General features: G+C 42.1%; 1 protein-coding gene across 1 annotated transcript in view; it reads right to left on the bottom strand.

Moving 5' to 3' along the window:
* The window catches only part of CLTC (clathrin heavy chain), a 210,295-nt gene extending 197,166 nt beyond the window's left edge, over window positions 1–13,129 (bottom strand). The window contains exon 1 of the mRNA XM_033921311.1: window positions 12,640–13,129. Coding sequence (XP_033777202.1) covers window positions 12,640–12,681 — 42 coding nt within the window. The 5' untranslated portion in view covers window positions 12,682–13,129. The remainder of the gene's footprint in view (window positions 1–12,639) is intronic.
* Between the last annotated feature and the right edge of the window lie 11,590 nt (window positions 13,130–24,719).

The following is a 24,719-nucleotide window of genomic DNA, read 5'->3' as shown; positions in this document are numbered from 1 at the left end:
CTTGACATTACCTTCATGTGCTGAAACGTACAATTCTGCACAAGATGAAATTTTTTTTCTTCTATATACACATACATTGAAAATGGTTTGATAAATATGAAGATTATCTTAAGTGGAATTCATTTTGTTCAGTGATGAATGCGAGCGTTATTACAGCAAATTGCGACAGTGGTTCGCTCCTTTTCTTTGAGGTCTTTTTTTTTTTATTATCTTGATTTCAGTTACTCCAATATTGATTGGTTAAATGTTGCATCAGGAAGCGCTAGGGAGGTAAAGTTCCTATAAGTAATAAATGACTGCTTCTTGCAGCAAATGGTCCAAGAACTGATAAAAGGAGGAGCTATTTTAAATCTAGTTCTTTAGTGGAATGCAAACATAGTACGAGAAGCAACAGTGTTGAGTTTGCTGGGAAACGGTGATCATTCCAGATATTAGCTCAAATTTGATGGTCAAAGGAAGTTTACTGTAGCAGCAATGCAGCATATAATTTTCAAAAGGGAGACTATGATAAAAATGAAGAAACTTGTTAAGAAGCTAAAAAGGATCTGCTGCTAAGGTTAGGACTTTAATATCAGGCCTGGATGTTGTTTAAAAATACCAATGTGGAAGTTTAAGCCAGATATATTCCATGTATTAAAAAAAGGGGGGGGGGGGAGGAGAAAAGCAAATGGTAGGTGAACTGAAAGAGGCTCTCGGAGACATAACAACATCCTTCAAAGAAAGCACAGTTACTTACCGTAACAGGTGTTATCCAGGGACAGCAGGCAGATATTCTTAATGCATGGGTGATGTCACCGACGGAGCCCCGGTACGGACCTTTTTAACTAGAAAGTTCTAGTTGGCCGCACCGCGCATGCGCGAGTGCCTTCCCGCCCGATGGAGGAGAGCGTGGTCCCCAGTTAAGATAAGCCAGCTAAGAAGCCAACCCGGGGAGGAGGGTGGGACGTAAGAATATCTGCCTGCTGTCCCTGGATAACACCTGTTACGGTAAGTAACTGTGCTTTATCCCAGGACAAGCAGGCAGCATATTCTTAACGCATGGGTGACCTCCAAGCTAACAGAGAGGGAGGAGGGATGGTTGGCCATTAGGAAAATAAATTTTGTAACACAGATTGGCCGAAGTGTCCATCCCGTCTGGAGAAGGCATCCAGACAGTAGTGAGTAGTGAACGTGTGAACTGAGGACCAAGTGGCAGCCTTGCAGATTTCCTCGATGGGCGTGGAACGGAGGAAAGCCACAGAAGCAGCCATAGCTCTGACCCTGTGGGCCGTGACAGCACCTTCCAGTGAGAGACCGGCCCGAGCATAACAGAACGCAATACAGGCAGCAAGCCAGTTGGAAAGCGTCCGTTTAGAGACAGGACGACCTAGACGGTTAGGATCGAAGGTCAGAAAGAGCTGAGGGGACGAGCGGTGAGCCCTGGTACGGTCAAGGTAGTATGCAAGGGCACACTTACAATCCAGCGTGTGCAACGCCTGTTCCCCAGGATGAGAATGGGGTTTAGGGAAAAAGACAGGCAACACAATGGACTGGTTGAGGTGAAAAGCCGAGACCACTTTGGGAAGGAATTTAGGATGGGTACGCAGAACCACCTTGTCATGGTGAAAAACAGTGAACGGTGGATCGGCGACCAGTGCATGCATCTCACTAACCCTCCTGGCAGAGGTGATGGCAATGAGGAAAAGCACCTTCCATGTGAGAAGTTTGAGCGAAGTTGTGGCAAGAGGCTCAAAAGGGGGTTTCATGAGGGCTGATAAAACCACATTCAGGTCCCAGACGACAGGAGGAGGCTTCAGAGGTGGTTTGACATTGAAGAGGCCTCTCATGAACCAGGAAACCAGTGGATGAGCCGTGAGAGGTTTACCGAGGATATGCTCATGAAACGCAGTGATGGCACTGAGGTGGACTCTGATTGAGGTAGACTTGAGGCCAGCGTCGGACAGAGAGAGCAAATAGTCCAGTACAGTTTCCACCGCTAATGAGGTGGGATCGTGATGATGCAGTAGACACCAAGAGGAGAACCTGGTCCACTTCTGATGGTAACATTGGAGGGTGGCCGGTTTCCTGGAGGTATCCAAAATGCGACAGACAGGCTGAGACAGATTCTCTGGAGAGGTCAGCCCGAGAGAAACCAAGCTGTCAGGTGGAGCGAAGACAGATTGGGATGCAGTAGAGACTGACGTTGCTGCGTAAGTAGAGTAGGAAACACAGGAAGAGGAATGGGCTCCCTGGAGCTGAGCTGAAGCAGGAGGGAGAACCAGTGTTGGCGAGGCCACCGAGGAGCGATGAGAATCATGGTGGCCCTGTCCCTGCGGAGTTTGGATAACGTCCGCAACATCAGAGGTAGTGGAGGAAAGGCATAGAGGAACCGATCCGTCCAGTCGAGCAGGAATGCATCTGGCGTCAGACGATGAGGAGAGAAGAGTCTGGAACAGAACTGGGGTAGCTGATGGTTGTGAGGCGCTGCAAAGAGGTCCACCTGCGGAGTGCCCCAGCGAGCAAAGATGGAGTGGAGTGTTGAAGGGTCCAGAGTCCACTCGTGAGGTTGAAGGATGCGGCTGAGATTGTCGGCCAGGGAGTTCTGTTCGCCCTGGATATAGACAGCCTTGAGGAAGAGATTGCGGGCCGTGGCCCAGGTCCAGATGCTGAGAGCCTCCTGACAAAGGAGGCGAGATCCGGTGCCGCCTTGCTTGTTTATGTAGTACATGGCGACTTGATTGTCTGTGCACAGGAAAAGGACCTGAGGGCAGAGAAGGTGCTGGAAGGCCTTGAGAGCATAGAACATGGCTCTGAGTTCCAGGAAATTGATGTGATGTTGACGCTCCTGAGGGGTCCAGAGTCCCTGGGTGCGTAGATCTCCCAGGTGAGCTCCCCACGCATAGGGGGAGGCATCCGTGGTTATGATCATGGAGTGAGGGGGTAGATGAAAGAGTAGACCCCTGGAAAGATTGGAGGAGTTCAACCACCATTGAAGAGATTGCTGAAGAGACGATGTCACAGAGATGGGATGAGAAAGAAGATCCGTGGTCTGTGACCATTGGTTGGCAAGAGTCCATTGAGGTGTCCTGAGGTGGAGTCGCGCCAGAGGAAGCACATGGACCGTCGAGGCCATGTGGCCCAGGAGGACCATCATCTGTCGGGCAGGAATGGAGTGATGAAGGAGCACCTGACGACAGAGGTGGAGCAGGGTCCGTTGACGGTCGGAGGGGAGAAACGCCCTCATTAGTGTGGTGTCGAGGACTGCTCCAATGAACTGAAGTCGCTGTGTGGGAAGCAGATGCGACTTGGGGTAGTTGATCTCGAACCCCAGGAGATGGAGGAAAGAAATGGTGTGATGAGTGGCTTGTAGCACAAGTGGAGACGTAGGTGCTTTCACCAACCAATCGTCCAAGTAGGGGAACACCTGGAGGTTGTGAGACCTGAGGAAGGCCGCCACCACAATAAGGCACTTGGTGAACATCCTGGGCGATGAAGCGAGGCCAAAAGGTAGCACTTTGTACTGATAGTGACGGTGCTGTATCTGAAACCGTAGGTAGCGACGTGAAGTCGGATTGATTGGGATGTGAGTGTAGGGCTCTTTGAGGTCCAGGGAACATAGCCAGTCGTGTTGAGAGAGAAGAGGGTAAAGCGTGGCAAGGGAGAGCATTCTGAACTTCTCCTTGACCAGACACTTGTTGAGGTCCCTGAGATCGAGGATGGGACGAAGGTCTCCTGTCTTCTTGGGAACCAGGAAGTAGCGGGAGTAGAATCCCTGACCCCTTTGGTCCGGAGGCACCTCTTTGATGGCATTGAGAAGAAGGAGGGAGTGGACCTCCCTCAGGAGGAGGGGGTTTGGGAGGAGTGAGAAGCAGACTCTACGGGAGGATTGTCTGGTGGAAGAGTCTGGAAGTTGAGAGAGTAGCCATGGCGAATGATGTTGAGGACCCATTGGTCTGATGTGATGACCTCCCAACGGCTGAGGAAGATTTGGAGGCGACCTCCGATAGGCTGCGAGCAGGTGGAGTCTTCTTTTTAGGTTTAATCAGTGTCCCACCTGGTCTCATGTGCTGAGAGTTTCTGGGTTGTTGAGTCCAGGGACTCTCCGAAGAGTTCATCACCCAGACAAGGTGCGTTAGCCAGGCGGTCCTGGTGGTTAATGTCCAGGTCAGAGACTCTCAGCCATGCCAAACGTCGCATGGCCACCGCCATGGCAGATGCCCGAGAGGTCAGCTCAAATGAGTCGTAGATGGAGCGAACCATGAATTTCCTGAGTTGGAGGAGGCTGGAAATATGTTGCTGGAAAAGAGGGACCTTACGTTCAGGAAGGTATGTCTGTAAGGAGGAGAGCTGTTGCACCAGATGCTTCATATAGAAGGAGAAGTGGAAGGTGTAGTTGTTGGCTCTATTGGCTAGCATGGCATTTTGGAAACGGCGCTTACCAAATTTATCCATGGTTTTTCCCTCTCTGTCAGGAGGGGTGGAGGCATATACACTGGAACCCTGAGACTTTTTCAAAGTAGATTCCACCAGGAGGGATTCGTGGGGCAATTGAGGTTTGTCAAACCCTGGGATTGGAATAACCCGGTACAAGCTATCCAATTTGCGAGGGGCCCTGGGAACAGTGAGGGGAGTCTCCCAGTTTTTATAGAAAGTTTCCCGTAAGATGTCGTGGACGGGCAACTTTAGAAATTCCTTGGGAGGTTGCTCAAAGTCTAGGGCATCGAGGAAAGTCTGAGACTTTTTAGAGTCGGACTCTAAGGGGATGGAAAGAGCTGCTGCCATCTCCCTAAGGAATTTAGAAAAAGAGGATTGTTCTGGTTTTGAGGCGGTATCGGTCATGGAGGGTTCTTCGTCGGTTGACGAAGCGTCCTCTTCGGTACCGTGCGGGGAGTCTTCCCACAAGTCTGGGTCTCTAACGTCAGGGTGTGCACGTTTGGACATCAGTGTGGAAGGCTCGGCATGGCGGGTCTTTGAGAGAGATTTGCCTGAGCGCACCGAGGCGGTACCGGGAGAGGAAGACCGATGTCGTTCCTGGGACCGGGAAGGGTCGGCAGCAGTACGGGTATGCACTGTAGGTGTTTCAGCCAAGAGCACCAGCATGGAGGTATTAATCGGTACCGAGGGGGTCGACACCGATGGGACAGTGCGAGGCTCGGACCGGTCCCGTACCGGAAGGTGCGGTGCCAGCAACGCCAGCAACAGTTGTTGGAGTTGTTGCTGGAGCTGCTCCTGTAATTGGTTTTGGAGTATGGCCGCGATGCGGTCATCCAGGGGGGGCACCGGTACCGCTTTTTTCTTCTTCGGTACCATAGGTGCCGCTCTACGCTCCGGCGATGAGGAGGCCGATGATGAGGCACTCACCGATATCGGAGCGGAGCGTTTGCGGGGTCGGTGCGGTGCCGGGAGGGCCGGTGTCACAAACGTGGCAGGAGGGCGCTCAAGGGAAGTGGAAGGCTTCTTAGCCGGCTTACCTGGGCCCAACGACCCCGAAGAAGGGTCAGGTGGTGTCGACGTCGTGGGTGCCGACTTTTGTGGTGCCATCGACGTCGCAGCAGGTTCCATGGCAGATCCGGTACCAAATAAAAGATTTTGCTGGATCTGCCTGTTTTTTAATGTGTGCTTTTTAAGCGTAGCACAGCGGGTGCAAGAGTCAGCCCGATGCTCTGGACCCAGGCACTGCACGCACCAATTGTGCGGGTCGGAGAGAGAGATCGGGCGTGCACACCGCTGGCACTTCTTAAAGCCCGGTTGAGGGGGCATGAAGGGAAACACGGCCTCCGCAAAATCGAATCCGGAGGCCTGTATGGTGGCAACAGGCCCCGCTGGGGCCGGCCTGAAAAAATAAAGAAAACTGGATGAGTTTTTTTTTTTTTGCAAGTAAAAATAGGGAATCCGAAAGGAAAACTTAGAAGAAAAACGAAAAATTACGCGAGCGGGAAGGCAGAAACTAGCTTTTCACCGGCCGTTGAAAGCACATGCGTCTTCTTTGCTCCGCGGAAATGAAGAAACTGGGGACCACGCTCTCCTCCGTCGGGCGGGAAGGCACTCGCGCATGCGCGGTGCGGCCAACTAGAACTTTCTAGTTAAAAAGGTCCGTACCGGGGCTCCATCGGTGACGTCACCCATGCGTTAAGAATATGCTGCCTGCTTGTCCTGGGATAATTTCTTTATTGTCTACACTTGTAATCCGCCTAGAACTGTAGGGAGAGAGCAGACTAGAACACACACAATAAAATCACATAAAATAATGACAAAAAGTATACAAAATCTTAAACAGCAAAGTTCAACTGGGTTCATTACGATCAGAATGTCACTATTGCTAGGCCCACATTTTCAGGATGTTATGTAACTTCCTTCTGAAGTACCTTTGAAATTACTCATGTACAAGATTAGGGTAGGGTTTTAATGGCCTACACTGCAGGTGCCTAAATTTGTTTCAGAATCGCACCCAACAGCATCTCTCTCTGTCTCCACCCTCAAACACACCCATTTAGGCATTAGGCGCCCCTAAGCACAATGTGATAGGCACCTACCATTTATAAAATTGGCCAATGAATTTTTTTTCCTCCAATTAGGAGCTTGTTAAAGCTCATTTAGGTAATTAATGTAAGCGCCTAACATAGGTGTGCTTTATAGAATCTGGCCCCTAAAGGCCTGATCCATTGAACAAAATGAATCTCCATTCCATCAACCAAATCAAAATTTGGTATAGAATGGCTAGCTAGCAGAATAGCCCATCTTACCTATGTTCTAAGGTGACTGAGCCTCATCCATTGATTTATCATATTTAGGAACATAGCTAAATAATCTAGTATCTTAACGAAATTCAGTTTCTCCTTACAGTAGAACAGCCTTATCAGCAGCACATATCCTAAGACCAAGAATCCCCCCCAAACACATAATAGTCACAAAAATGTCAAACAGAACAAAGGTCCATAAACCTAGAGTGATCCTGCCCATTAACTACATACAACCAACCATCTCACAGATAGAAAAGATGCAAACCATTGATAAACAGTCCAATTAATTCCTAATGCTTGAAGCCACTGTAACAATTTTATGATCTGTAGTATCAAATGCTGCAGAAATATGAAGCGACACTAGTAAAAAGCATGGAAGAGAGGAAAAAGGATCTGAAGAAAATAAAAAGCTACATAAGCACTGGCATGTTAAATGGAAACCTTTGATACAAAAAAAGGCTAAAAGAAGCAAAAACTCACAACAACTGTTTCAGGTTTAATCAGAAGCAGAGAGCCTATGAAGGAATCCATGAGACTGTTAGGTCATCATGGAGCAAAAGGGGCATTGAAGGCCATAATGGAAAGACTGAATGACTTCTTTGCTTCAGCTTTTACAGAAGATCTAAAAATCTACCTGTACCAGAAATGGTTTTCAAGGGTGACAATGTGGAAGAATTGGAAGACGTCCTGAGCCAATTATTAAAAAAGGTTGATAAATCATCTGGACACCCCAAGGAAAAGAACTCAAGTATAAAATTGCTGATATGCTGTTACCGATCTGTAACCTGTTTAAAATTATCTACAGTGCCTGAAGATTGGCAGCCAGCCAATGTAATGCTGGTTTTTAAAAAGGGTTCTGGGAACAACCCAGGAAAGTACAGACCAGTAAGTCTTGACTTCAATACTGGACAAAATAGTGGAAACTGTTATAAAAAAATAAAATTACAGACCACAGACATAAATGGTTTAATGGGACAGAGTCAGCATAGGTTTAGTCAAGTGAAGTCTTGCCTCACCAATCTGCTTCATTTCTTTGAAGGCCTGAATAAACATGTAGAAAAAGGTAAGCCAGTTGATATATCTACATTTTCAGAAAGTTTTTGACAAGTTCCCCCCCATGAGAGACTCCTGAGAAAATTAAAAAGCATAGGATAGAAGGCATGTTCTGTTGAGGATTAGGAATTAGTTATTGGATAGAAAACAGAAGTTGGGGGTAAAGGCCATTTTTCTCAATGAAGGAGTGTAAAGAATGCCTCAAGGATCTGTACTGTAACCAGCACTATTTAACATTTATAAATGATCTGGAAATCAGAACAAGTGAGGTGATTAAATATGCAAATGACAAAACTATTTTTGTCAAAAACGCATGCAGATTGTGAAAAACTGCAGGAAGATCTTAAACTAGAAAACAGTATCCAAATGGCAGGTGAAATTTATCCTCCCCACACACACACACACACCTTTTACAAGACCACGATAGTGGATTTTAGCGTATGCCGGCGCGCTGAATGCTCTGTGCTGCTCCCAATGCTCAAAGGAACTCTGAGTGTCGGAAGCAGTGCAGAGCATTCAGTGTGCTAGCCTGTGCTAAAAACCGCTATTGCAGTTTTGTAAAAAGGGGTGGGGTTAATAAGGACAAATGCAAAGTGATGTACATTGGGAGGAATAATCCAAAATTATAATTACCAGATGCTAGGGAGTCACCTTAGGAGTCTGCCCCCAAGTAAGATTTAGGTGTCATTGTAGACAATACAGTATACTGAAATCTTCCACCCAGTGTGCGACGGTGGCCAAATAAGCAAATAGGATGCTAGGAATTCTTTTGGAAAGGGATGGTAAATAAGACCAAGATTATTAAAATGCCTCTGTATCACTCCATGGTGAGACCTAACAGAGTACTGAATTCAATTCTGGTCACTGTATCTCAACAAAAAGATATAATGGAATCCAGAAAGGTTCAAAGAGCAACTAAAATTGAGTTCCCTTTCTGTGTATTGATTTTATTTGTCTGTGAACTGCTTAGCTCTGCTAGTGAGCTGTTGCATTATATCAAATTGTGAATAAATAAAATGATAAAAGGAACGCCTCTCATATGAGGAAAAAGTTAAAGAGGCTAGGGTTCTTCAACTTAGAAAAGTTTCATCTGAGGGAGGATATGATTGAGGTCTACAAAATCCTGGGTGGTATAGAATGAGTAAAGTGAATTGATTTTTTACTCTTTCAAAAATTACAAAGACTGGGGGACACTTTGTGAAGTTTCATGGAGATACCTTTAACAAAATAGGAGGAACTTTTTTTCATTCAAAAAATAGTTAAGCTCTGGAACTCATTTGGATAACAGCAGTTAGTGTAGCAGGGTTTAAAAAAGTTTGGACAAGTTCCCTGAGAGAAAGTCTATAGTGTGCTATTTAGACAGACACAGGGGAAGGCACAACTTGCCTTGGGATCAGTAGCATAGAAATGTTGCTACTATTTGGGTTTCTGCCAGGTATTTTTGACCTGGATTGGCCACTAAGACAGGATTCTCTTTGTGGACAGCAGCCTTGTCAAAACATAAAAAAATATAAATTTCATGTTCCCATTGCTTCTGGGGAATGAGAACACCTTAGATCCCAAGAATTCTCTCTTCCCTATCGGAAAAATTGGCACAATTTGAAATCCTGTCCCCTCATAAAAAGTACTAGGATAGACCAATGTTCCTAAGTTGTATTGTGGAAGACAGCACAAGATTCACTAGATAGTTCTAAAGTATGTTCTTGACATATCAGGGGAAGGGAGGGATCATTCTGTGCCTAACTGGTTTCAGGATCTTTGGGAGGTCTAGAGACAATCGTGAGCTCCGAGATCATATGGTAGTATGCGATTGATATCTCAAATCGGCTATGAACATAAGGTACGTGGCCATACAATTAAAAATGTTCTCATGTATGGGTGTTTCTTTATGGAATAAACTACGGGGTCAATAAAGACTATGTCCGGATCATCATAGCTTTAAGAAATTGCTTAAAAACAAAGCTATTTGTTGATGTATATTTGAATTGCGCCCTAGGATTTTGTTCTAAATTTACCTGTAATGACAGTGAATGATGATATTAAGGAATCCTCAGGTTGCACTTCTTAAAGTTGTTTTGAATTACTGTACAATGTTATGTATGTTTTATTTTTATGTATGTTATCTTAGAAACAGCTGAGACTCCAGGCGGTATATAATTTTTTTTAAATAAATAAATTTCTTCAAGCCAAGACATACACAAAAAAAAACCTTTAAACATCTGTGTACTAATTGCTACACTGTGAAGATATTCAATTTAACAGAAACATTTTTCTTTGTAACAAATGCTTATGGTTATTCTATTATTTTTAGATACATTTTTATCTTCAAAGATTAAGCCTTATCTGATCAGCAAGATAAAGCGAAGGAGGAACCAAGGTGCAGACAGTTAGTTGATTTGTTGCACTACCTGAAAGCTCTCTATTTTCATAGTAACATTTATGTTACCAACCTTTGTACTGTATATGTTAAACCATTTCTGTGTCAACACTACTCTCCTATAACAACTACACAGAAGTGTAAAGTGAAAGCTAAAGTTTTATCCTAGAGAGTCACAGAACCCCGTGGTAGGACCATTTGTGTCCTGAGCTGCTGTTATCATCGAGATTGGCTGTAGAAGTACAGAAAATGGTAGAAGTGGCAATCCCTTTAAGCATGGATAGAGCCCAGTCCTGAAGACCAGATCCCACCAGCCTTCCCCATGGAGTTTTTATGGCTAGAGGCAGTAGCTGCATCCAAAAGAGTGTCATCTCTTGTATATCAGGATAGTTCCTTCAGTTAACAAGCCAAAGACATATCCTGCATTACAGAGTCTGATGCAGTTTGATGACACCATGCCTGACACATGGGAAGGAGTGGTTTGCTATACTCAAGAGCTGGTGAGGATAGGCTGCCGGACAACTCTTTGAAGTTAGTCAGATCATAGACTATGAAGAGTAGCCAAATTAACCCCCCCCCCCCTTTTTTTTTTTTTTTAAACCACAAAAGCAAGTTTTAGCGCAGGCCGGAGTGCTGAATTCTCTGCGCTGCTCCCTACACTCATAGGAGCTCTATGAGTGTCGGGAGCAGAGCATTCAGTTATATGAGTTAGAAAAAAATTGATATCAATTCTTACAGATACCAAGTCAAGGCTAAATGAATGTTCAGAAATATTCCTAGTACCCATCTAGCAGTATGACCATCTAGTTACTTTGAGAAAACATACAATTGAAATTCTAAATTTTGACCATTTCAGAACTGAAAAATATGGATATTTAACAGTATAGTGAGTATAAGTGCACAGATCTCCTGCGTATATGTTATATTTTGTTTTGTCTATGTTCTGGGAGACCCTAATTGGGAGGTATTCATTATATTTAATGTATTCTGCTTAAGTGTTCTTGTCCTCCAAGTGAACTTCAGAGAGCAAGCTTTTTGGACATTGTTATTAAATACTAGTTACCTTAGAACTTTGATACACTTACACAGTATATAGCTTGATTGTTACATTATGAGGGAGATAAAATTTGGGATCTGCTTGTTCTGTTATTCAGAATTTCTGTGCACTTCAAGGACTCCATTTAAAAAATGTGTGCGCATTTTGAACAAAATCTTGTTTTGTAGATTTATTATACCCAAAGGCTGAACTTGAGGTTTAAAAATACAGCTGTAATATTGTGAACCTTATGTAATTATCTAGATTAAAAGATGTAGTAATAAAATAATTATCTGCAGGCATCTAATTAGTGTATTGCCCACCATTTTGAACACAATAATACACAGTGATTTAGCCTTTAAAAATGTTTAAAAAACAGAAGAGAACATACACAATGCACAATACTGCTACAGCAGTAGTATGAAGAGTAGTGCAGATATAGCTGCCTGCAGCCTCTCTCCCATGTGGCACTGCAGTTTGTTTAGTTTCTCCTTAAATGAAAAGGAAAGCCAAGTATAATTAAAAGGGCACTTTTAAAAATTCCTATATTAACAGTACAGGGTTTACCAGCACTGTCCTCCTCTATAACTATCTGATAGAAAACGATAAACTTAAGACACATGCTGTGGATTCTATTACACTAGATCCATATGATCTCACAAATAAAATATTAAAACCTCTCTCAGCCACACAGAACTAGTTCACACTACTTCATTAAAAAAAAAAAAAGGGAGTACTCTACTCGTTTAGTATAGTTGATTCAAGGTGGCTTATTCATTCGTAATGATAAAGTGTCAGAGGTTGGAAAGACCGCCCAGCTACCACCCCTTCTCCGATTCTGCACCTCCCAGCAGGTGTTAGTACGGGCAAGCCACGCTTCAGCATCGCCCACACGGAACTTGGTTAATAGACTAGGGGGGGGAAAATAAAGCTTCCAAAGATAGTGAAGTTATTGTTAAGGTCTAATACGTGCCAGCAATAAAACATCAATGGAATATCAAAGCAGCTTTCAACTTCTCCGTGACATTTCCGCTTTTCCTTACGCTCAGCACCTTACTATAAAAGCACTTGGAATAGATAAGCGTTGCTTTAAATTCTACGTCCAACAAAGCACATTTCTTCATTCTGCTTTCCTTTCTATTTGTACACAGACAGTAAATCTCTCTGCTGGTCCCGAAGGGCGGCGCGGAGTTCATTCATTCTGCCACCACCTTCCCTCCCTCCCCTCCTTTTGTACCGCTCATAGATTTGAGGGAACTTCGGGGACTAAGCCCTCTCTTCTCCATAAAGATCCAAGCTCTTCCCCTGTGCTAAAATAATCTTTAAAATCAACGGGCTTAGGAACTGGGAGTTACGGACACCAGCAGCAGGAGAAGGCAGTGAGGGCTGGGGGCAACAGTGAAGGAGAACTAGAGGACACGAGGTTAGATATGACAGCCCAAAGGGTTCCCCACCTGTAAGTGCTCCTGGAAGCGAATAGGAAGAATTTGAGCCATGGCGGCAGCAGTTCCCTCTCTAGTTCTTCCCTGTCACTCGCACTCCAGGCCAGGTAGCGTCGCCAACTCCCTAAGGCAGTAGCAGCCAGCGGCTAAATACTCTCACAGTTCACAGGACAGTTGGACTCGAGTGTCCTTCCCACTCTTCCCTCGTCCCCGCCTGTCGCGCTGAAGAGACGGAAAGGCAGCGCAAACGGACTCCAGGAAAAGCCGCAATGGCGGAACTGTGAGCTCAGCAATCCGGAAACGGTGGCGGACGGATACCGTCCTTCACGGTCGCAGCACCCAGTCCCGGTCCTCCTACCTCTAGGGAACTTTATCGGTATTTGGCTTTATTTGCCCACAAGAAAGGGAGAACTTGAAACAAACAGAAGAACAAACGAAGTCGGGTAGGCTCGAGTGTGGGAGGCAAACAGAGACAGGTAAAAAAAGAACAACAGGGATTATTTTTCAGGTCAATTTTCACGTTTGGATTTTTTTGCCACATCATGCGACTAGGTAAAGAACGTCACTTCCGTTTTCGCTGGATTCCGCCTTCCTCCTCCAGTTTCCTGGGTGTGTCACGTGAAGAGGGAGGTTACGCTGAGAAAGGTTATTTTGCCTTCATCGTTTGATTGGACTTTTGTGGAGTACTTGAATTTTAACATGTATACTGTATTTTTGTGGCGCTGTGAATTGGGGAGATTTAGCGTAACAAGTTAGTATTTGTATTACAGTGATTCGGATTTATTTTAAAGATACATGCTAAGAGACAGGATGATAGGAGAGTCCTTGTGCAAATCAAGTAATAAACTGCTAGATTTGGAGCACTGTTCAGTGATAACATTTCTCACAAAAGAAGGAAAAAGCCAAAGGAGATCCATGACTGCAGTTTATGATGAGTCTGCCCCATTATCCTACAAAGTAAAATTTTGGAGCAAGCAGTTTAAATAGGGTAGATAGATGACCCTCACGCTGGATAGCCTGTGGAAGCAACTTCCACAGCAATGTGCAAGAAAGTTGAGGATTTAATTTTGTCAGACAGACAAGTTAAGGTTTCCCTGAATAGCTGAAGAAATGGGCATCTCGGCAAGTACAGTTTGGAAAATAATTCATGAGAAGTTGGGCATGTCCAAGGTTAACATACGATGGGTTCCAAGAATGCAGATGCTATGTAAGAAGCCACAAGGCTCCAGTTTGGTGACTGGAGATGAGACTTGGGTCTAACACAGAGATCTTGAGTCTAAAATGGAGTTAATGCAGTGGAAGCACAAGTCATCCATCATCCTGAAAAAGTTCAAGACAAACATCTGCAGGCAAAGTCATGGCAACTGTCATCTAGGATGATGAAGGACTTTTTGCTTCTGGAGTTCATGCCACACAAGACAGCTATAACCAGGAAGAGTTACACCAACACAGTGATTGCTTTGCAGGAGTCAATCAAGGAGAAAAGACGAGGAAAACTCGCAGCAGGCATGCTGCTTCTTCATGACAATGTGCTGGTCCACACAGGTTGCCATCCGAGAATGTTGGTTTCTGCAGCTAAACTAATGGTCTCAAACTCACAGCCTACCAGGTATGATTTTGAGGCCCTTGGTATGTTACCATTGTTCTGGAACATTGCCCACCTCACTTTTGTAACGTCACGCAAGCGCTTTCCTGTGTCTGTACACAATTGTGAGGTGGAGAGGACAATCGCATACAGACATAGGAAAACACTTGTGTGAGGTTGCAGCAGTTCCAGAACATAAGGTAACCTTTGGAGACAATGCAGCTTGTACATGTGTATGTAATCTTGTGAACTCTCGTGGTAACTGCTTGATGTAAGATGGCGGTTGTGTCCGGTGCTGGAGGAAGTGAGAGCTAAAGGCGGTTGTGGACGCGACTACCAGACATTTAAGGCTCAGGTTTTCCAGGCACAAGTCGGATATTGATTCTCCCCTCTACAAAAAAAGCCCAGAGGACTACACCAAAATCTTGTCTCTTGCAATTGAAACTTTAGTATCTAAATCACAATTAGGCATGAGGTAAAACTCTTTAAAGTTTATAAATCTTTCCTTAATTGCTTCTGATAATTTCAGCTATACACAGCTGAAAGCAGTACAACATGCAGAAAGTGAAAAACTATCTAAACTTCACTTTCTGCATGTTGCACTGCTTTCAGCTGTGTATAGCTGAAATTATCAGAAGCAATTAAGGAAAGATTTATAAACTATAACAAGTTTTACCTCATGCAAAGTTGTCATTTCTTTAATAAATAGAAACCAAATAAAGCAGTAAAAAGTCTAATGAACTCACAGAGCAACCTACACTGTCTAGAGCACCAAATATATAGTCCAAAAAAGAAATAATATAATGAAATGTACTATAATAAGTGAAGGAGAGGGTCCTTAGTGTGAAGGATAAGCGAAAGGAAAAGTTCTCCAGCGCTTTACACACAGGTGAAGATATAATAACCTCCACCTACACACCATCACTGGACCTCTCCGGTGTGCCCAAAATAATCACAAACAGTGAAGGACTAATCAAGTGATAAAATAATCACAACAGTGAGTTGCTCAAAAAAGAAGACAGAGCAGGGCGTTCAGGGAGTTCCCCAGCCGACTCCTAGATGAAAAAAGGCAACTTAGCTTGCAAACATGGTCCGGCAAGTGGAATCAACAATGAGGCAAAGAAACCACTGCCAATCAGGATTCTACCAAGCCCGGTTTCGGTGACACTAGGTCCCTTCCTCAGGAATCTGTTAGGCAAAATGGACGACAGTCATCAGGCCATGAGCGGCACCAGCACAAGTCAGCCATGAAAAGGAGGAGCTAAAAGAGCAGCACGCAAAAACGTGCTTAAAAACTTAGTAGGACAACGTCATCAATGGACAGCCAATAAGAGCCCCAACGGCGACAACAAAGACTACACAATGGTATTTCACTCCATACCTTCATTGAGGCCGTGGGGATGAACAGCATTCAGCTAAAAAATCCTAGTGTCACCGAAACCGGGCTTGGTAGAATCCTGATTGGCGGCAGTTTCTTTGCCTCATTGTTGATTCCAACTTGCCGGACCATGTTTGCAAGCTAAGTTGCCTTTTTTCATCTAGGAGTCGGCTGGAGAACTCCCTGAGCGCCCTATTCTGTCTTCTTTTTTGAGCAACTCACTGTTGTGATTATTTTATCACTTGATTATGATTTATCACTTCACTGTTTATGATTATTTTGGGCACAGGAGGGATCCAGTGATGGTGTGTAGGTGGATGTTATTATATCTTCACCAGTGTGTGTAAAGCGCTGGAGAACTTCTCCTTTCGTTTATCCTTCACACTGAGGACCTTCTCCTTCACTTATTATAGTACATTTCATTATATTATTTCCTTTTTGGACTATATATTTGGTGCTCTAGACAGTGTAGGTTGCTCTGTGAGTTCATTAGACTTTTTACTGCTTTATGTGGTTTCTATTTAGTATCTTTGGCAGTATTATTTTTGGAGTTACTGTGTGATTTCTTTAATAAGACATTAACTATTTTTTTCTGCGGCCCTCCAAATACCTACAAATTCAAAATGTGGCCCTGCAAAGGGTTTGAGTTTGAGACCTCTGAACTAAACCATCTACCCAACAATCCTGACTTGGCTCCCTTGGATTATTTCCTGTTCCAAGTTTTGAAGAAATCTCTCCATGGACAGTGGGTTTCAAGTGATGAAGATGTCAAGGAAGCTGTGACTTCCTGGTTTGAAGGTCAAACATAAGCATTCTTTTCAAAGGGTTTAAAGTAATTGCAGGAAAAGTGGATGAGTGTATGGAGCTATCAGGAGACTATATTGATAAATAAAACAAACTTTTTGAAATCTCTTTTCTACTTCTAGAATATGTAGGTATACACTGTTCTAACATATGCTATCAGTCAGTAACCACTGTTTTTACATTTTTCTATATAGTTTGATTAAACTAAGTGACTAATAAAGTAACCATACCACTAACTTTTTCCTCAAATTTAGAGTCTTATATAAAAAGTAGAGACATTTCCTCCTTCCCCCGGGTGCCCTCATGCTCACATACAGAGAAGTTTACATCATTGGAAGTTTAGAGGATTTCGGTAGGGTAGGTGCTAATTTTCATAGTAACATTTTATTTATGTTACTAACCTTCATATATGTTAAAAACCATTTCTGCGTCATCACTACTATCATATAACAACTATATAGAAGTACTGATGAGGTTTTTGAAAGTATCTTTTGTTTTATATAAATTTATTCATTTGTTACAACAAATAAAACTAGAAAAACATTCTAGTATAAAACAAAAATTATTACATTAAAGAAAATAAACCTTTCAATTCCAAGTCCACATTATTGGGACTGTAACATCACCCAATAGATCACATACATAAAAGATAATTATAACTTCGGACAAGCAGACAACATATCTATATTCGTTTCTTTACTTTGTCACTTCTTATCAACCTCTGCAATAATCCCAGGTAATTTATCTACTTTAAGTTTATCTTGAAAGAAACTTTCCAACTGAGACGGATCAACAAAAATATACTTATTACTTTCATGTGTAACCAAACATTTGCAAGGAAATTTAAGGAAGAATAAGGCTCCTATTGCCAAGACTCATGTCTTGAGTTGTAGAAACTGTCTTCTCCTTTACTGTGTTTGCCTGGAGACATCTGGAAACACATTTAATTTCTGACCACAGAATAGAGCATATTTGTTTATGAAATAAAGTTTAAGAATAGCTTGCTTTTCCATTTCAGATTTTAATGTTACTAGTAACGTTGCTCTTTTTGCATTATAATCTTTAGAGGACTCCAAAAAGAGAGATATATTCAGACTGTCCAGTGATACCAATTGATCTACACCTCCCTCTTCAGCTACTGCTTTGGTGTTTCTGGAAATGTAATATAAATTATCAAGAGAGAATCCATCCACCTGAGTATAGTGGAGAATATCTTTCAAATACATTTCAGACTCCAAAGGAGAAAGAAAATTAGATATAGGAAAATTCAAGAAGCGGAGGTTCCTAGATCTCATGGCATTCTCAATTTTCTCCATCTGCATATGTATTACTGAATTATCTTTCATATTTGATGTTAAGCATGCTTGAATCACAGAGACAGATGAGTCTACTTTATCAACTCCTTTTCCTATTAAGTTTAATTGAGCTTCTTGCTCACTTACTTTATTAGTAATTTCAGTTGAGAATTGACAAAGTTTTACAACCGTCCCCTGCAAGGAATTTTCTATTCTATTTACTACTGTCCAAACGTCCTGTAAGGTGATAGATTTATCTGCAGAAGACTCACTAGTAGCAATTACTAGCATTTGGACAGGAGTTAATACAGTTCCAGATTTTTTTTGAAAGCTATCTTTCATAATTGTTATAATTAAATAGTCCACTTTTCAAGGTAATATATAGAAATAAAACAAAACCATAAAGGAAATAAGGTAATATCTTTTTTATTGGACTAGCTCAATGTATTTTATGATTAGCTTTCAAAGATAAGAAATAAGCAAATGTTGACAAATATCAGTATATATAAGGGAAACATGAAAGCATTTTTGTGATAGTTTCACAGGATGAGGGAGGGGTGGGTAAGTAGGAGACAGAGAGGTGACAAAGAGTTTAAATTTCATTGTAGTGTGAAAGGAAGCTGAGGTCTTAAGTTCTATCTAGCAGGTATCAAAATATTTCATCATTTTAATTTCAAAGGTCTTACATTCTTGGATTGTCTTAAAATTTCATTTTAGTATTCTCACCACAAAATCATTGGTACAGTGGTCACTTTTTCCAAAGTGTTGTCCCACAGAGGTGACATGCTGGTTGGAATTGCAATTTTTAATATGATATTGGTATAAGCTGATCCTAGTCTAGCATCTGGTCTATTTTACCATTGGCAATAATGTTCTCGGTAATGGCCCCGATGTGGTAGAATGCCCCACCAAAAGAATTAAAGCTAGAGAAGGATACCGGAAAATTAAAGAAAGGGATAAAGACTGTCCTTTTCTCAGACTGAAATTATGAAGTTGACAGAGAGGAAACTAGATCTTTCAGGGATGCATGTAAATAGATTATATTTAGTTGAAATGGCCAACCTCCTTTAGGAGGTGTGTAAAATATAGTTTATTTAGCTGCAATAGTAAACTTAGTATTATATATGTATGATGATTGATTTGGTATAAATGTGCATATAAGTAGGATGATTGATTGTAGCATAATCATGCCAGTATTAATAACTCTGTATTGTAACACCACCACAGAACTTCGTATATTTCAGTATAGAACCCTTGTATTGTAACACCTCACAGAAGCTCTTTGTAACTCTATATGGCAACATCTTACAGAAGCTGATGTAGCGTAACACCTTTATAGAGCTCATGTAAACCGCTCTGAATTGACTCCCCAGTCAGTAGTAGCGGTATAGAAGCTCTCAATAAAATATTGTAGCACATTTCTTTGCATTGAATGATATATACCGTGTTTCCCCAAAAATAAGGCAGTGTCATATTAATTTTGGGTTCAAAAAACGCATTAGGGCTTATTTTGGGGGATGTCTTATATTTTTTCATGTACAACAATCATCTCTCCCTCTCCTCCACTCCAATTTTTCCTCTTTCATTTCTCCTTCCCCCCCCCATGTGCAGCATCTTTCCTCCCCCATCACCTTGTGCAGCATCTTTCGATCCCTCCCTCCCATCCCCCTGTGCAGCAGAACCCCACTGACCTTCCCACCTTGAGACTGACATACTGTACCTCCGAGATCTCCAAAAACAGTTATCAGTGATGCGGCAGAGGGAAGGCCCCGGCAGGGAAGTCTGTAAAGCAGTCCATTCAGAGCACTGCTGCTTTAGGAGGCTTCGGAGTGGAGGTATGTCAGATCTCACCCGGGGTGGGGGTTGCTGAATCAACGAGTCCAATTTTTTCAGTGAATTGGGTAGGGATGGAGTCAGGGAGTGTCGGGGACATTTTTTTTTTTGGGGGGGGGGTCTTCAGGGGTCAATCTTAACTAGGGGTTTTATTAGGAGCATCTTTAAAAATCATGCTAGGGCTTATTTTCAGGGAAACAGGGTATACTACATTAGAAGATGAGCCTGTGAATAATCCCCTTCTGTTGAATGTTTTTCCCATATGAGTGACTCTGGGATCCTTTGAGATGTGCTCACACAGTTTGCAGCTTGCCACACAATTGTTATACAATGTGGAGTCTTTTATAAGCTTTTGCTCCTGATAGTATCTCTCTTTTTACCTATTATAAATGAAGTGTCTAATATGTAATATTTTCTTCAGGGAAATCAGGTGGTAGCTTCAGTTGCTTAACAGATCGCATTATTAGGCTTTATTACCCATGCTTTAGAGTAGACTACAGAAATTCATGGAAGGCAAGGTACCATAGCTTGCATAGATACACTACCATATCTATATCTTTAAAATCCAGACTGGAACACATAGTAAAGTGTAGTAACATACCCAAAGGATCTAAATTTTAGTGAGCATAGATTAAAGGTATCAATTTGAAATAAATAAACAGCCCATGAAGACAGTGTGAAGTAAATGTAGTGTGACCATATAATTGAAAGGATTAATGAAATGACTGGTTTAGCAGCACAACTTTAAAGTGTGCTACCAAAGATAGGTGATGGAAGATGTTATCTGGTCAGGGAGGTATTTGAAGTTTGCAAGTCTATCATTTCAGTCATTAAAGGCTTGGTTAAAAAAAAAAAAGTCTGGATTATTTCACCCCCCCTCCCTTTTTTTTAGATGTTTATATCCTGCACAAATTGGTACATTAGCTTATTTTTAGATTAGTTGAGAAGCTGGTTTTATTGTCTTTCAGTATTTTGACATTTACCTCATTTCATCTCTATAGTGTGGCAGTAATAACTACAAAAAGGTGGTATACAAGTCTTGATGCCTTTCCCTTTTAATGCTAGTACTTATTCTATACTAAGATGAATTGACTCACTGCTTGTACATTATTTATTGCTAGGAAGAATGGGCATTTTTTGGGAAGAAATATTAGTAAATGATTTTATACCCTCATTTTCCATTATAAATACACATTCTTATTTTGGAGTAAACTTGCTGTCCCAGAACAGATTCTGGAAGCCCGAGTAAGCATGGCCTAGTGGCTTCTCCCACAATTGCTGGGGTGTTCATTACTCATTTACTCGTTGCCTCCTGGATTGTGATGACAGATGCCAGCTTTCAGGGCTGGGGAGCTCATTGCAATCGCTGTCCTAATCTAATCTTCATTTTATATACCGAATCTACTCCCTAAGAAGCTCGAGTCGGTTTACAGTTCATTAAAAAATGAAGCATAACAAGCAAAAACTGTGGGATAAAAGCAGAAATTGGTTAGATTAGATGGATGGAAAAAGTTAGAAAAAAGTAAGTTGAATGGCTTAAAATTTCTATATGACAACTAAAATCAAATTAACTATTGTGAAAACAACCAGGTTTTTAAACTTTTTCAAAATTGATATAATTGATCTTAGAGAGTCTGGAAGTCCACTCCTAATTCTCACCAATTTAAAAGTAAAAGATTTACTAAGCTTCCCAGTGCATTTAATACCTTTCAGAGAAGGAAATGCAAATTTGTGAATTGTTGTAATTCTTGAATAGCAAGATCTAAAGGAATTCCAACTAAAGGTAATCAAAGAGTCAAATATTGTCCTGTTCAGGGGTGTTGGACACCCTCTCAGCAAAAGTGGTCAATCAACCGGTTGGAGCTCAGAGCCATTCGACTAGCTCTGACAAGATTACAGAAGATGCTGGATAGCCAAGCGGTCTGGGTCTTCTCCACTAATGTAATAACAGTAGCCTCCGTCACTCACCAGGGAGGAACCAAGAGCATTCCTCTGGCTCAGGAAGCCCATCTTCTTTTTCATTGGATGGAGCATCCTAGTGCCGACGGCAGCGCATGTGGCGGGAGTAGACAGCGTTCCAGCAGACTTCCTAAGCAGACTGACTCCGTATCAAGGTGAGTGGGTTTTGTCCCCAGAAGCATTCCACGCGATAGTGGGGCGCTGGGGAGGACCCTGCTTTGGCCTCGTGGCCACAGCTTGAAACAAGAAATTGGATCTGTCCCAGTACGGCTATTCTTATGAGTAACCATTAACCTTTTTGTAAACCGCAATGAATCCTTGCTGATAATTGCAGGTTATAAGAAAAGGTATACACTTTTCCCTTCGTATTCGCGGTTTCAGCACTCACGGTTTCACTTATTCGCGATTTTTCACATGCTGATTCCGCCCCCCCCCCAAATTACATCATGAATAAAGTTCTTTTTCTTTTACTGTACCAATAAAAAAAAGTTTAGCTTACCAACATTCACTCTGAAAATCACTGCTTCCCAGCTTCCCAGTGTGCACAGAGAAAAACGCTGCTTCCCAACATCCATAGAGAAAAACGCTGCTTCCCAGCATCCATAGAGAAAAACGCTAGGGATCTTTGGTAATAGTCTGCTAAAAGCCCTAACAGCTTTGTGAATCGCTGCCTGTTTCCAAAAACCGTGAATAACTATTGAAATGTTATTCGTGGTTTCAATAGTAAAAACTCTGGCAGTTTCCCAAAACCGTGAATAACATATAAAAAGTTATTTGTGGTTTTTCCATATTCGCGGCTATGTTCCGCCCGCATCCACTGCGAATACGGAGGGAGAATGGTACTTTAGTTATAAGACATTTCATTTTCCCTTTTCCTCTGCTTGAGAGCAGCAAGCTTCTGAGCCTGCTGTAGCTTCTGCTGCTATCTTTGAACTACTCCTTCTCCCAAACTGCCGAAGCTACCATCTCTCCCCCCCCCCCCCCCCACTTAATTTCCTTTTTGCCTACAAGTTAAGCATGGATGACGAGTGCTTCTCTCTGACAAAGCCACTCAGTATCAGCCAAAGAACTGAAAATCTGTAGGTTGGTACTCAGTTTTGGATTTGTATGAAAAACTGTAGACAGGGTCTAATTGTTAGATGAGTTCATGCCAAATATTCACTTGAATGTATACAGTATTTTAGATTAGCAGCCAAACAGATAAAAAAATGAATGGCTACAGTTCAGGTTGTCTCTTATGAAACATCTAGAAGATTGTCTTCTTCCACATACCTACCGCATCCTACAGTGAAAAAACTTTTTTTTTTGGCTTACACCATTCTGGTATTTATGTTTTTATTATTTATTTGGCAAGCAAATGAGTCAATAAATCTGTTCTTACATGCTGAAATTCTTCTTTCATTTTATTCTTGCTTTCTCCATTATAATAACCCGTGGATGCCCAATCTGCACGCAAACTGATTTGTTAATGAGACATTAACAATCAATAATTGGACTTAATTGGCACTCGTTTGGGTTTATGTGCAGATCTGCCCTGCATCATATTCTATAATACGTGTGCCTAAATTATATAGTCTGTAACTCAAAAAGGGGCATAGCCATGGGAGGAGCAGGGGCAGGTCAGAGATGTTCCCAGAAATTAAGTGCAATGTTATAGAATAGGGGCATTTACAAGCCCCACTGCCTTAATTGTGCACCTGCATTTACACCAGGTTTGTCATTCCAAAATTAGGCTAAGTTACTATTCTCTAAAGGGCATTCCATACAGAGCAGTGTTTCATGGTAAGTAAAATATTCCCCTACCGCTACATCAGTGGCTATGCTTCCATGACTGGCACTCTCATGCACAGCAGGGCAGAGTTCTATACAGGCTGGTCAATCTTGTGTGAATGCATCCTTAAGCAAGAATGTCTTTAAGCCTGATTTAAACTTCTATAATGAATATTTCAAACAAAAGTGAAAGGAAAGAGTGTTCCACAGAGAGGGATGACCTGTTACAACAAGGTGCTTGTTTTACAAGCTCTATTTGTGTTTTGGATGTCTGAAAACTGGCATTTAGACATCCAGATACTGATTTTATAAAGTCAGAATATGAATATCTTTAAGCTGTTGTTTGTCCATATGGAAGGGAGAGTGGTCTGGGTGTATTTTGGGCGATGGTCATTCAGCTCAGAAAGTCAGCAGATCCTGTTTGAAAATACATGAGACGTGGACCATATTCTGAGTCTGATATCTTTATTTACAGAAAGGCAGCCTATCGAGATCCATAGGGATAGCACTTCCCAATTGACTAAGCATATCTTCACTTCTTTATACACCTTTATGGATCCCAATAGGCTGCCTGTCTGAGTTGAATAAGTGATTCTGATTGGCTGCTCAATTCTGGCATCTATTTGAACCAATGCATCATCATCTTGCTTGTGAGGTTTCACTGATAAGCAATATGAAGAAATAAGGCTGCTCTTTTGGAGGCCCTGATGCAGTGGTAGGAGAATATTTTGTTACACCACGAAAACCAATATGAAGCTGAGTTAAGAAAAAGCATTGCTTATAAAGAAGGGAGCAATGTAGGGAGGAAATGAATTTTAACTATAAGAAAGGACTGTGTCCTGAAAACTAAGCGTTTTCTGCTTCTTATACTGTATATGTGTTTATGCTGCTAGCGATCTGGACTGTGGTGCAACAGTGACTGAAAATAAATCAGTACATGTTTTGAATATAGAATTTGATGAAGGTAAACTGAACATAAACAAGACGAAGATCATGAACATGGAAAATGATGAAGATTGAGAGCTTGAAGGCAATAGAAGATGTAAAGGATTTCAAGCCCCTGGGCTCTTTTGTAAACAAAGAAGCAGCTAGGAGGGAAGAAATACTCCGCAAATAGCACTGAGTTCTTCAATGAAGGCTCTTGACAAAGTATTCAAAGGCAAGAAAATAACACTCCAAACAAAGATCAGACTTGTCCATGCACTCATTTCTCAGTGGTCAATTACAGATGCGAAAACTGGACACTACAGAAAGAAGATTGACTCATTTGAGCTTTGGTGCTGGAGGATTTTATACATGCCATGGATCACCAGAAGAACTAACAAATCGATTCTAGAAGAGATCAAACTGACTTTGTCACCCAAAGCCCAAATGATGAAGTTACAACTGTCTTATTTTGGTCACAACGTCAAAAGAGAAAGATCATTGGAGAAGGTCATTATGTTTGGGAAGATCGAAGGAACCAGGT

This window comes from Geotrypetes seraphini, chromosome 15 (assembly GCF_902459505.1).
Source record: "Geotrypetes seraphini chromosome 15, aGeoSer1.1, whole genome shotgun sequence".
NCBI lineage: Eukaryota > Metazoa > Chordata > Amphibia > Gymnophiona > Dermophiidae > Geotrypetes > Geotrypetes seraphini.
The sequence above is the reverse complement of the archived record's forward strand: the minus strand, read 5'-3'. Positions and strand labels throughout refer to the sequence as shown.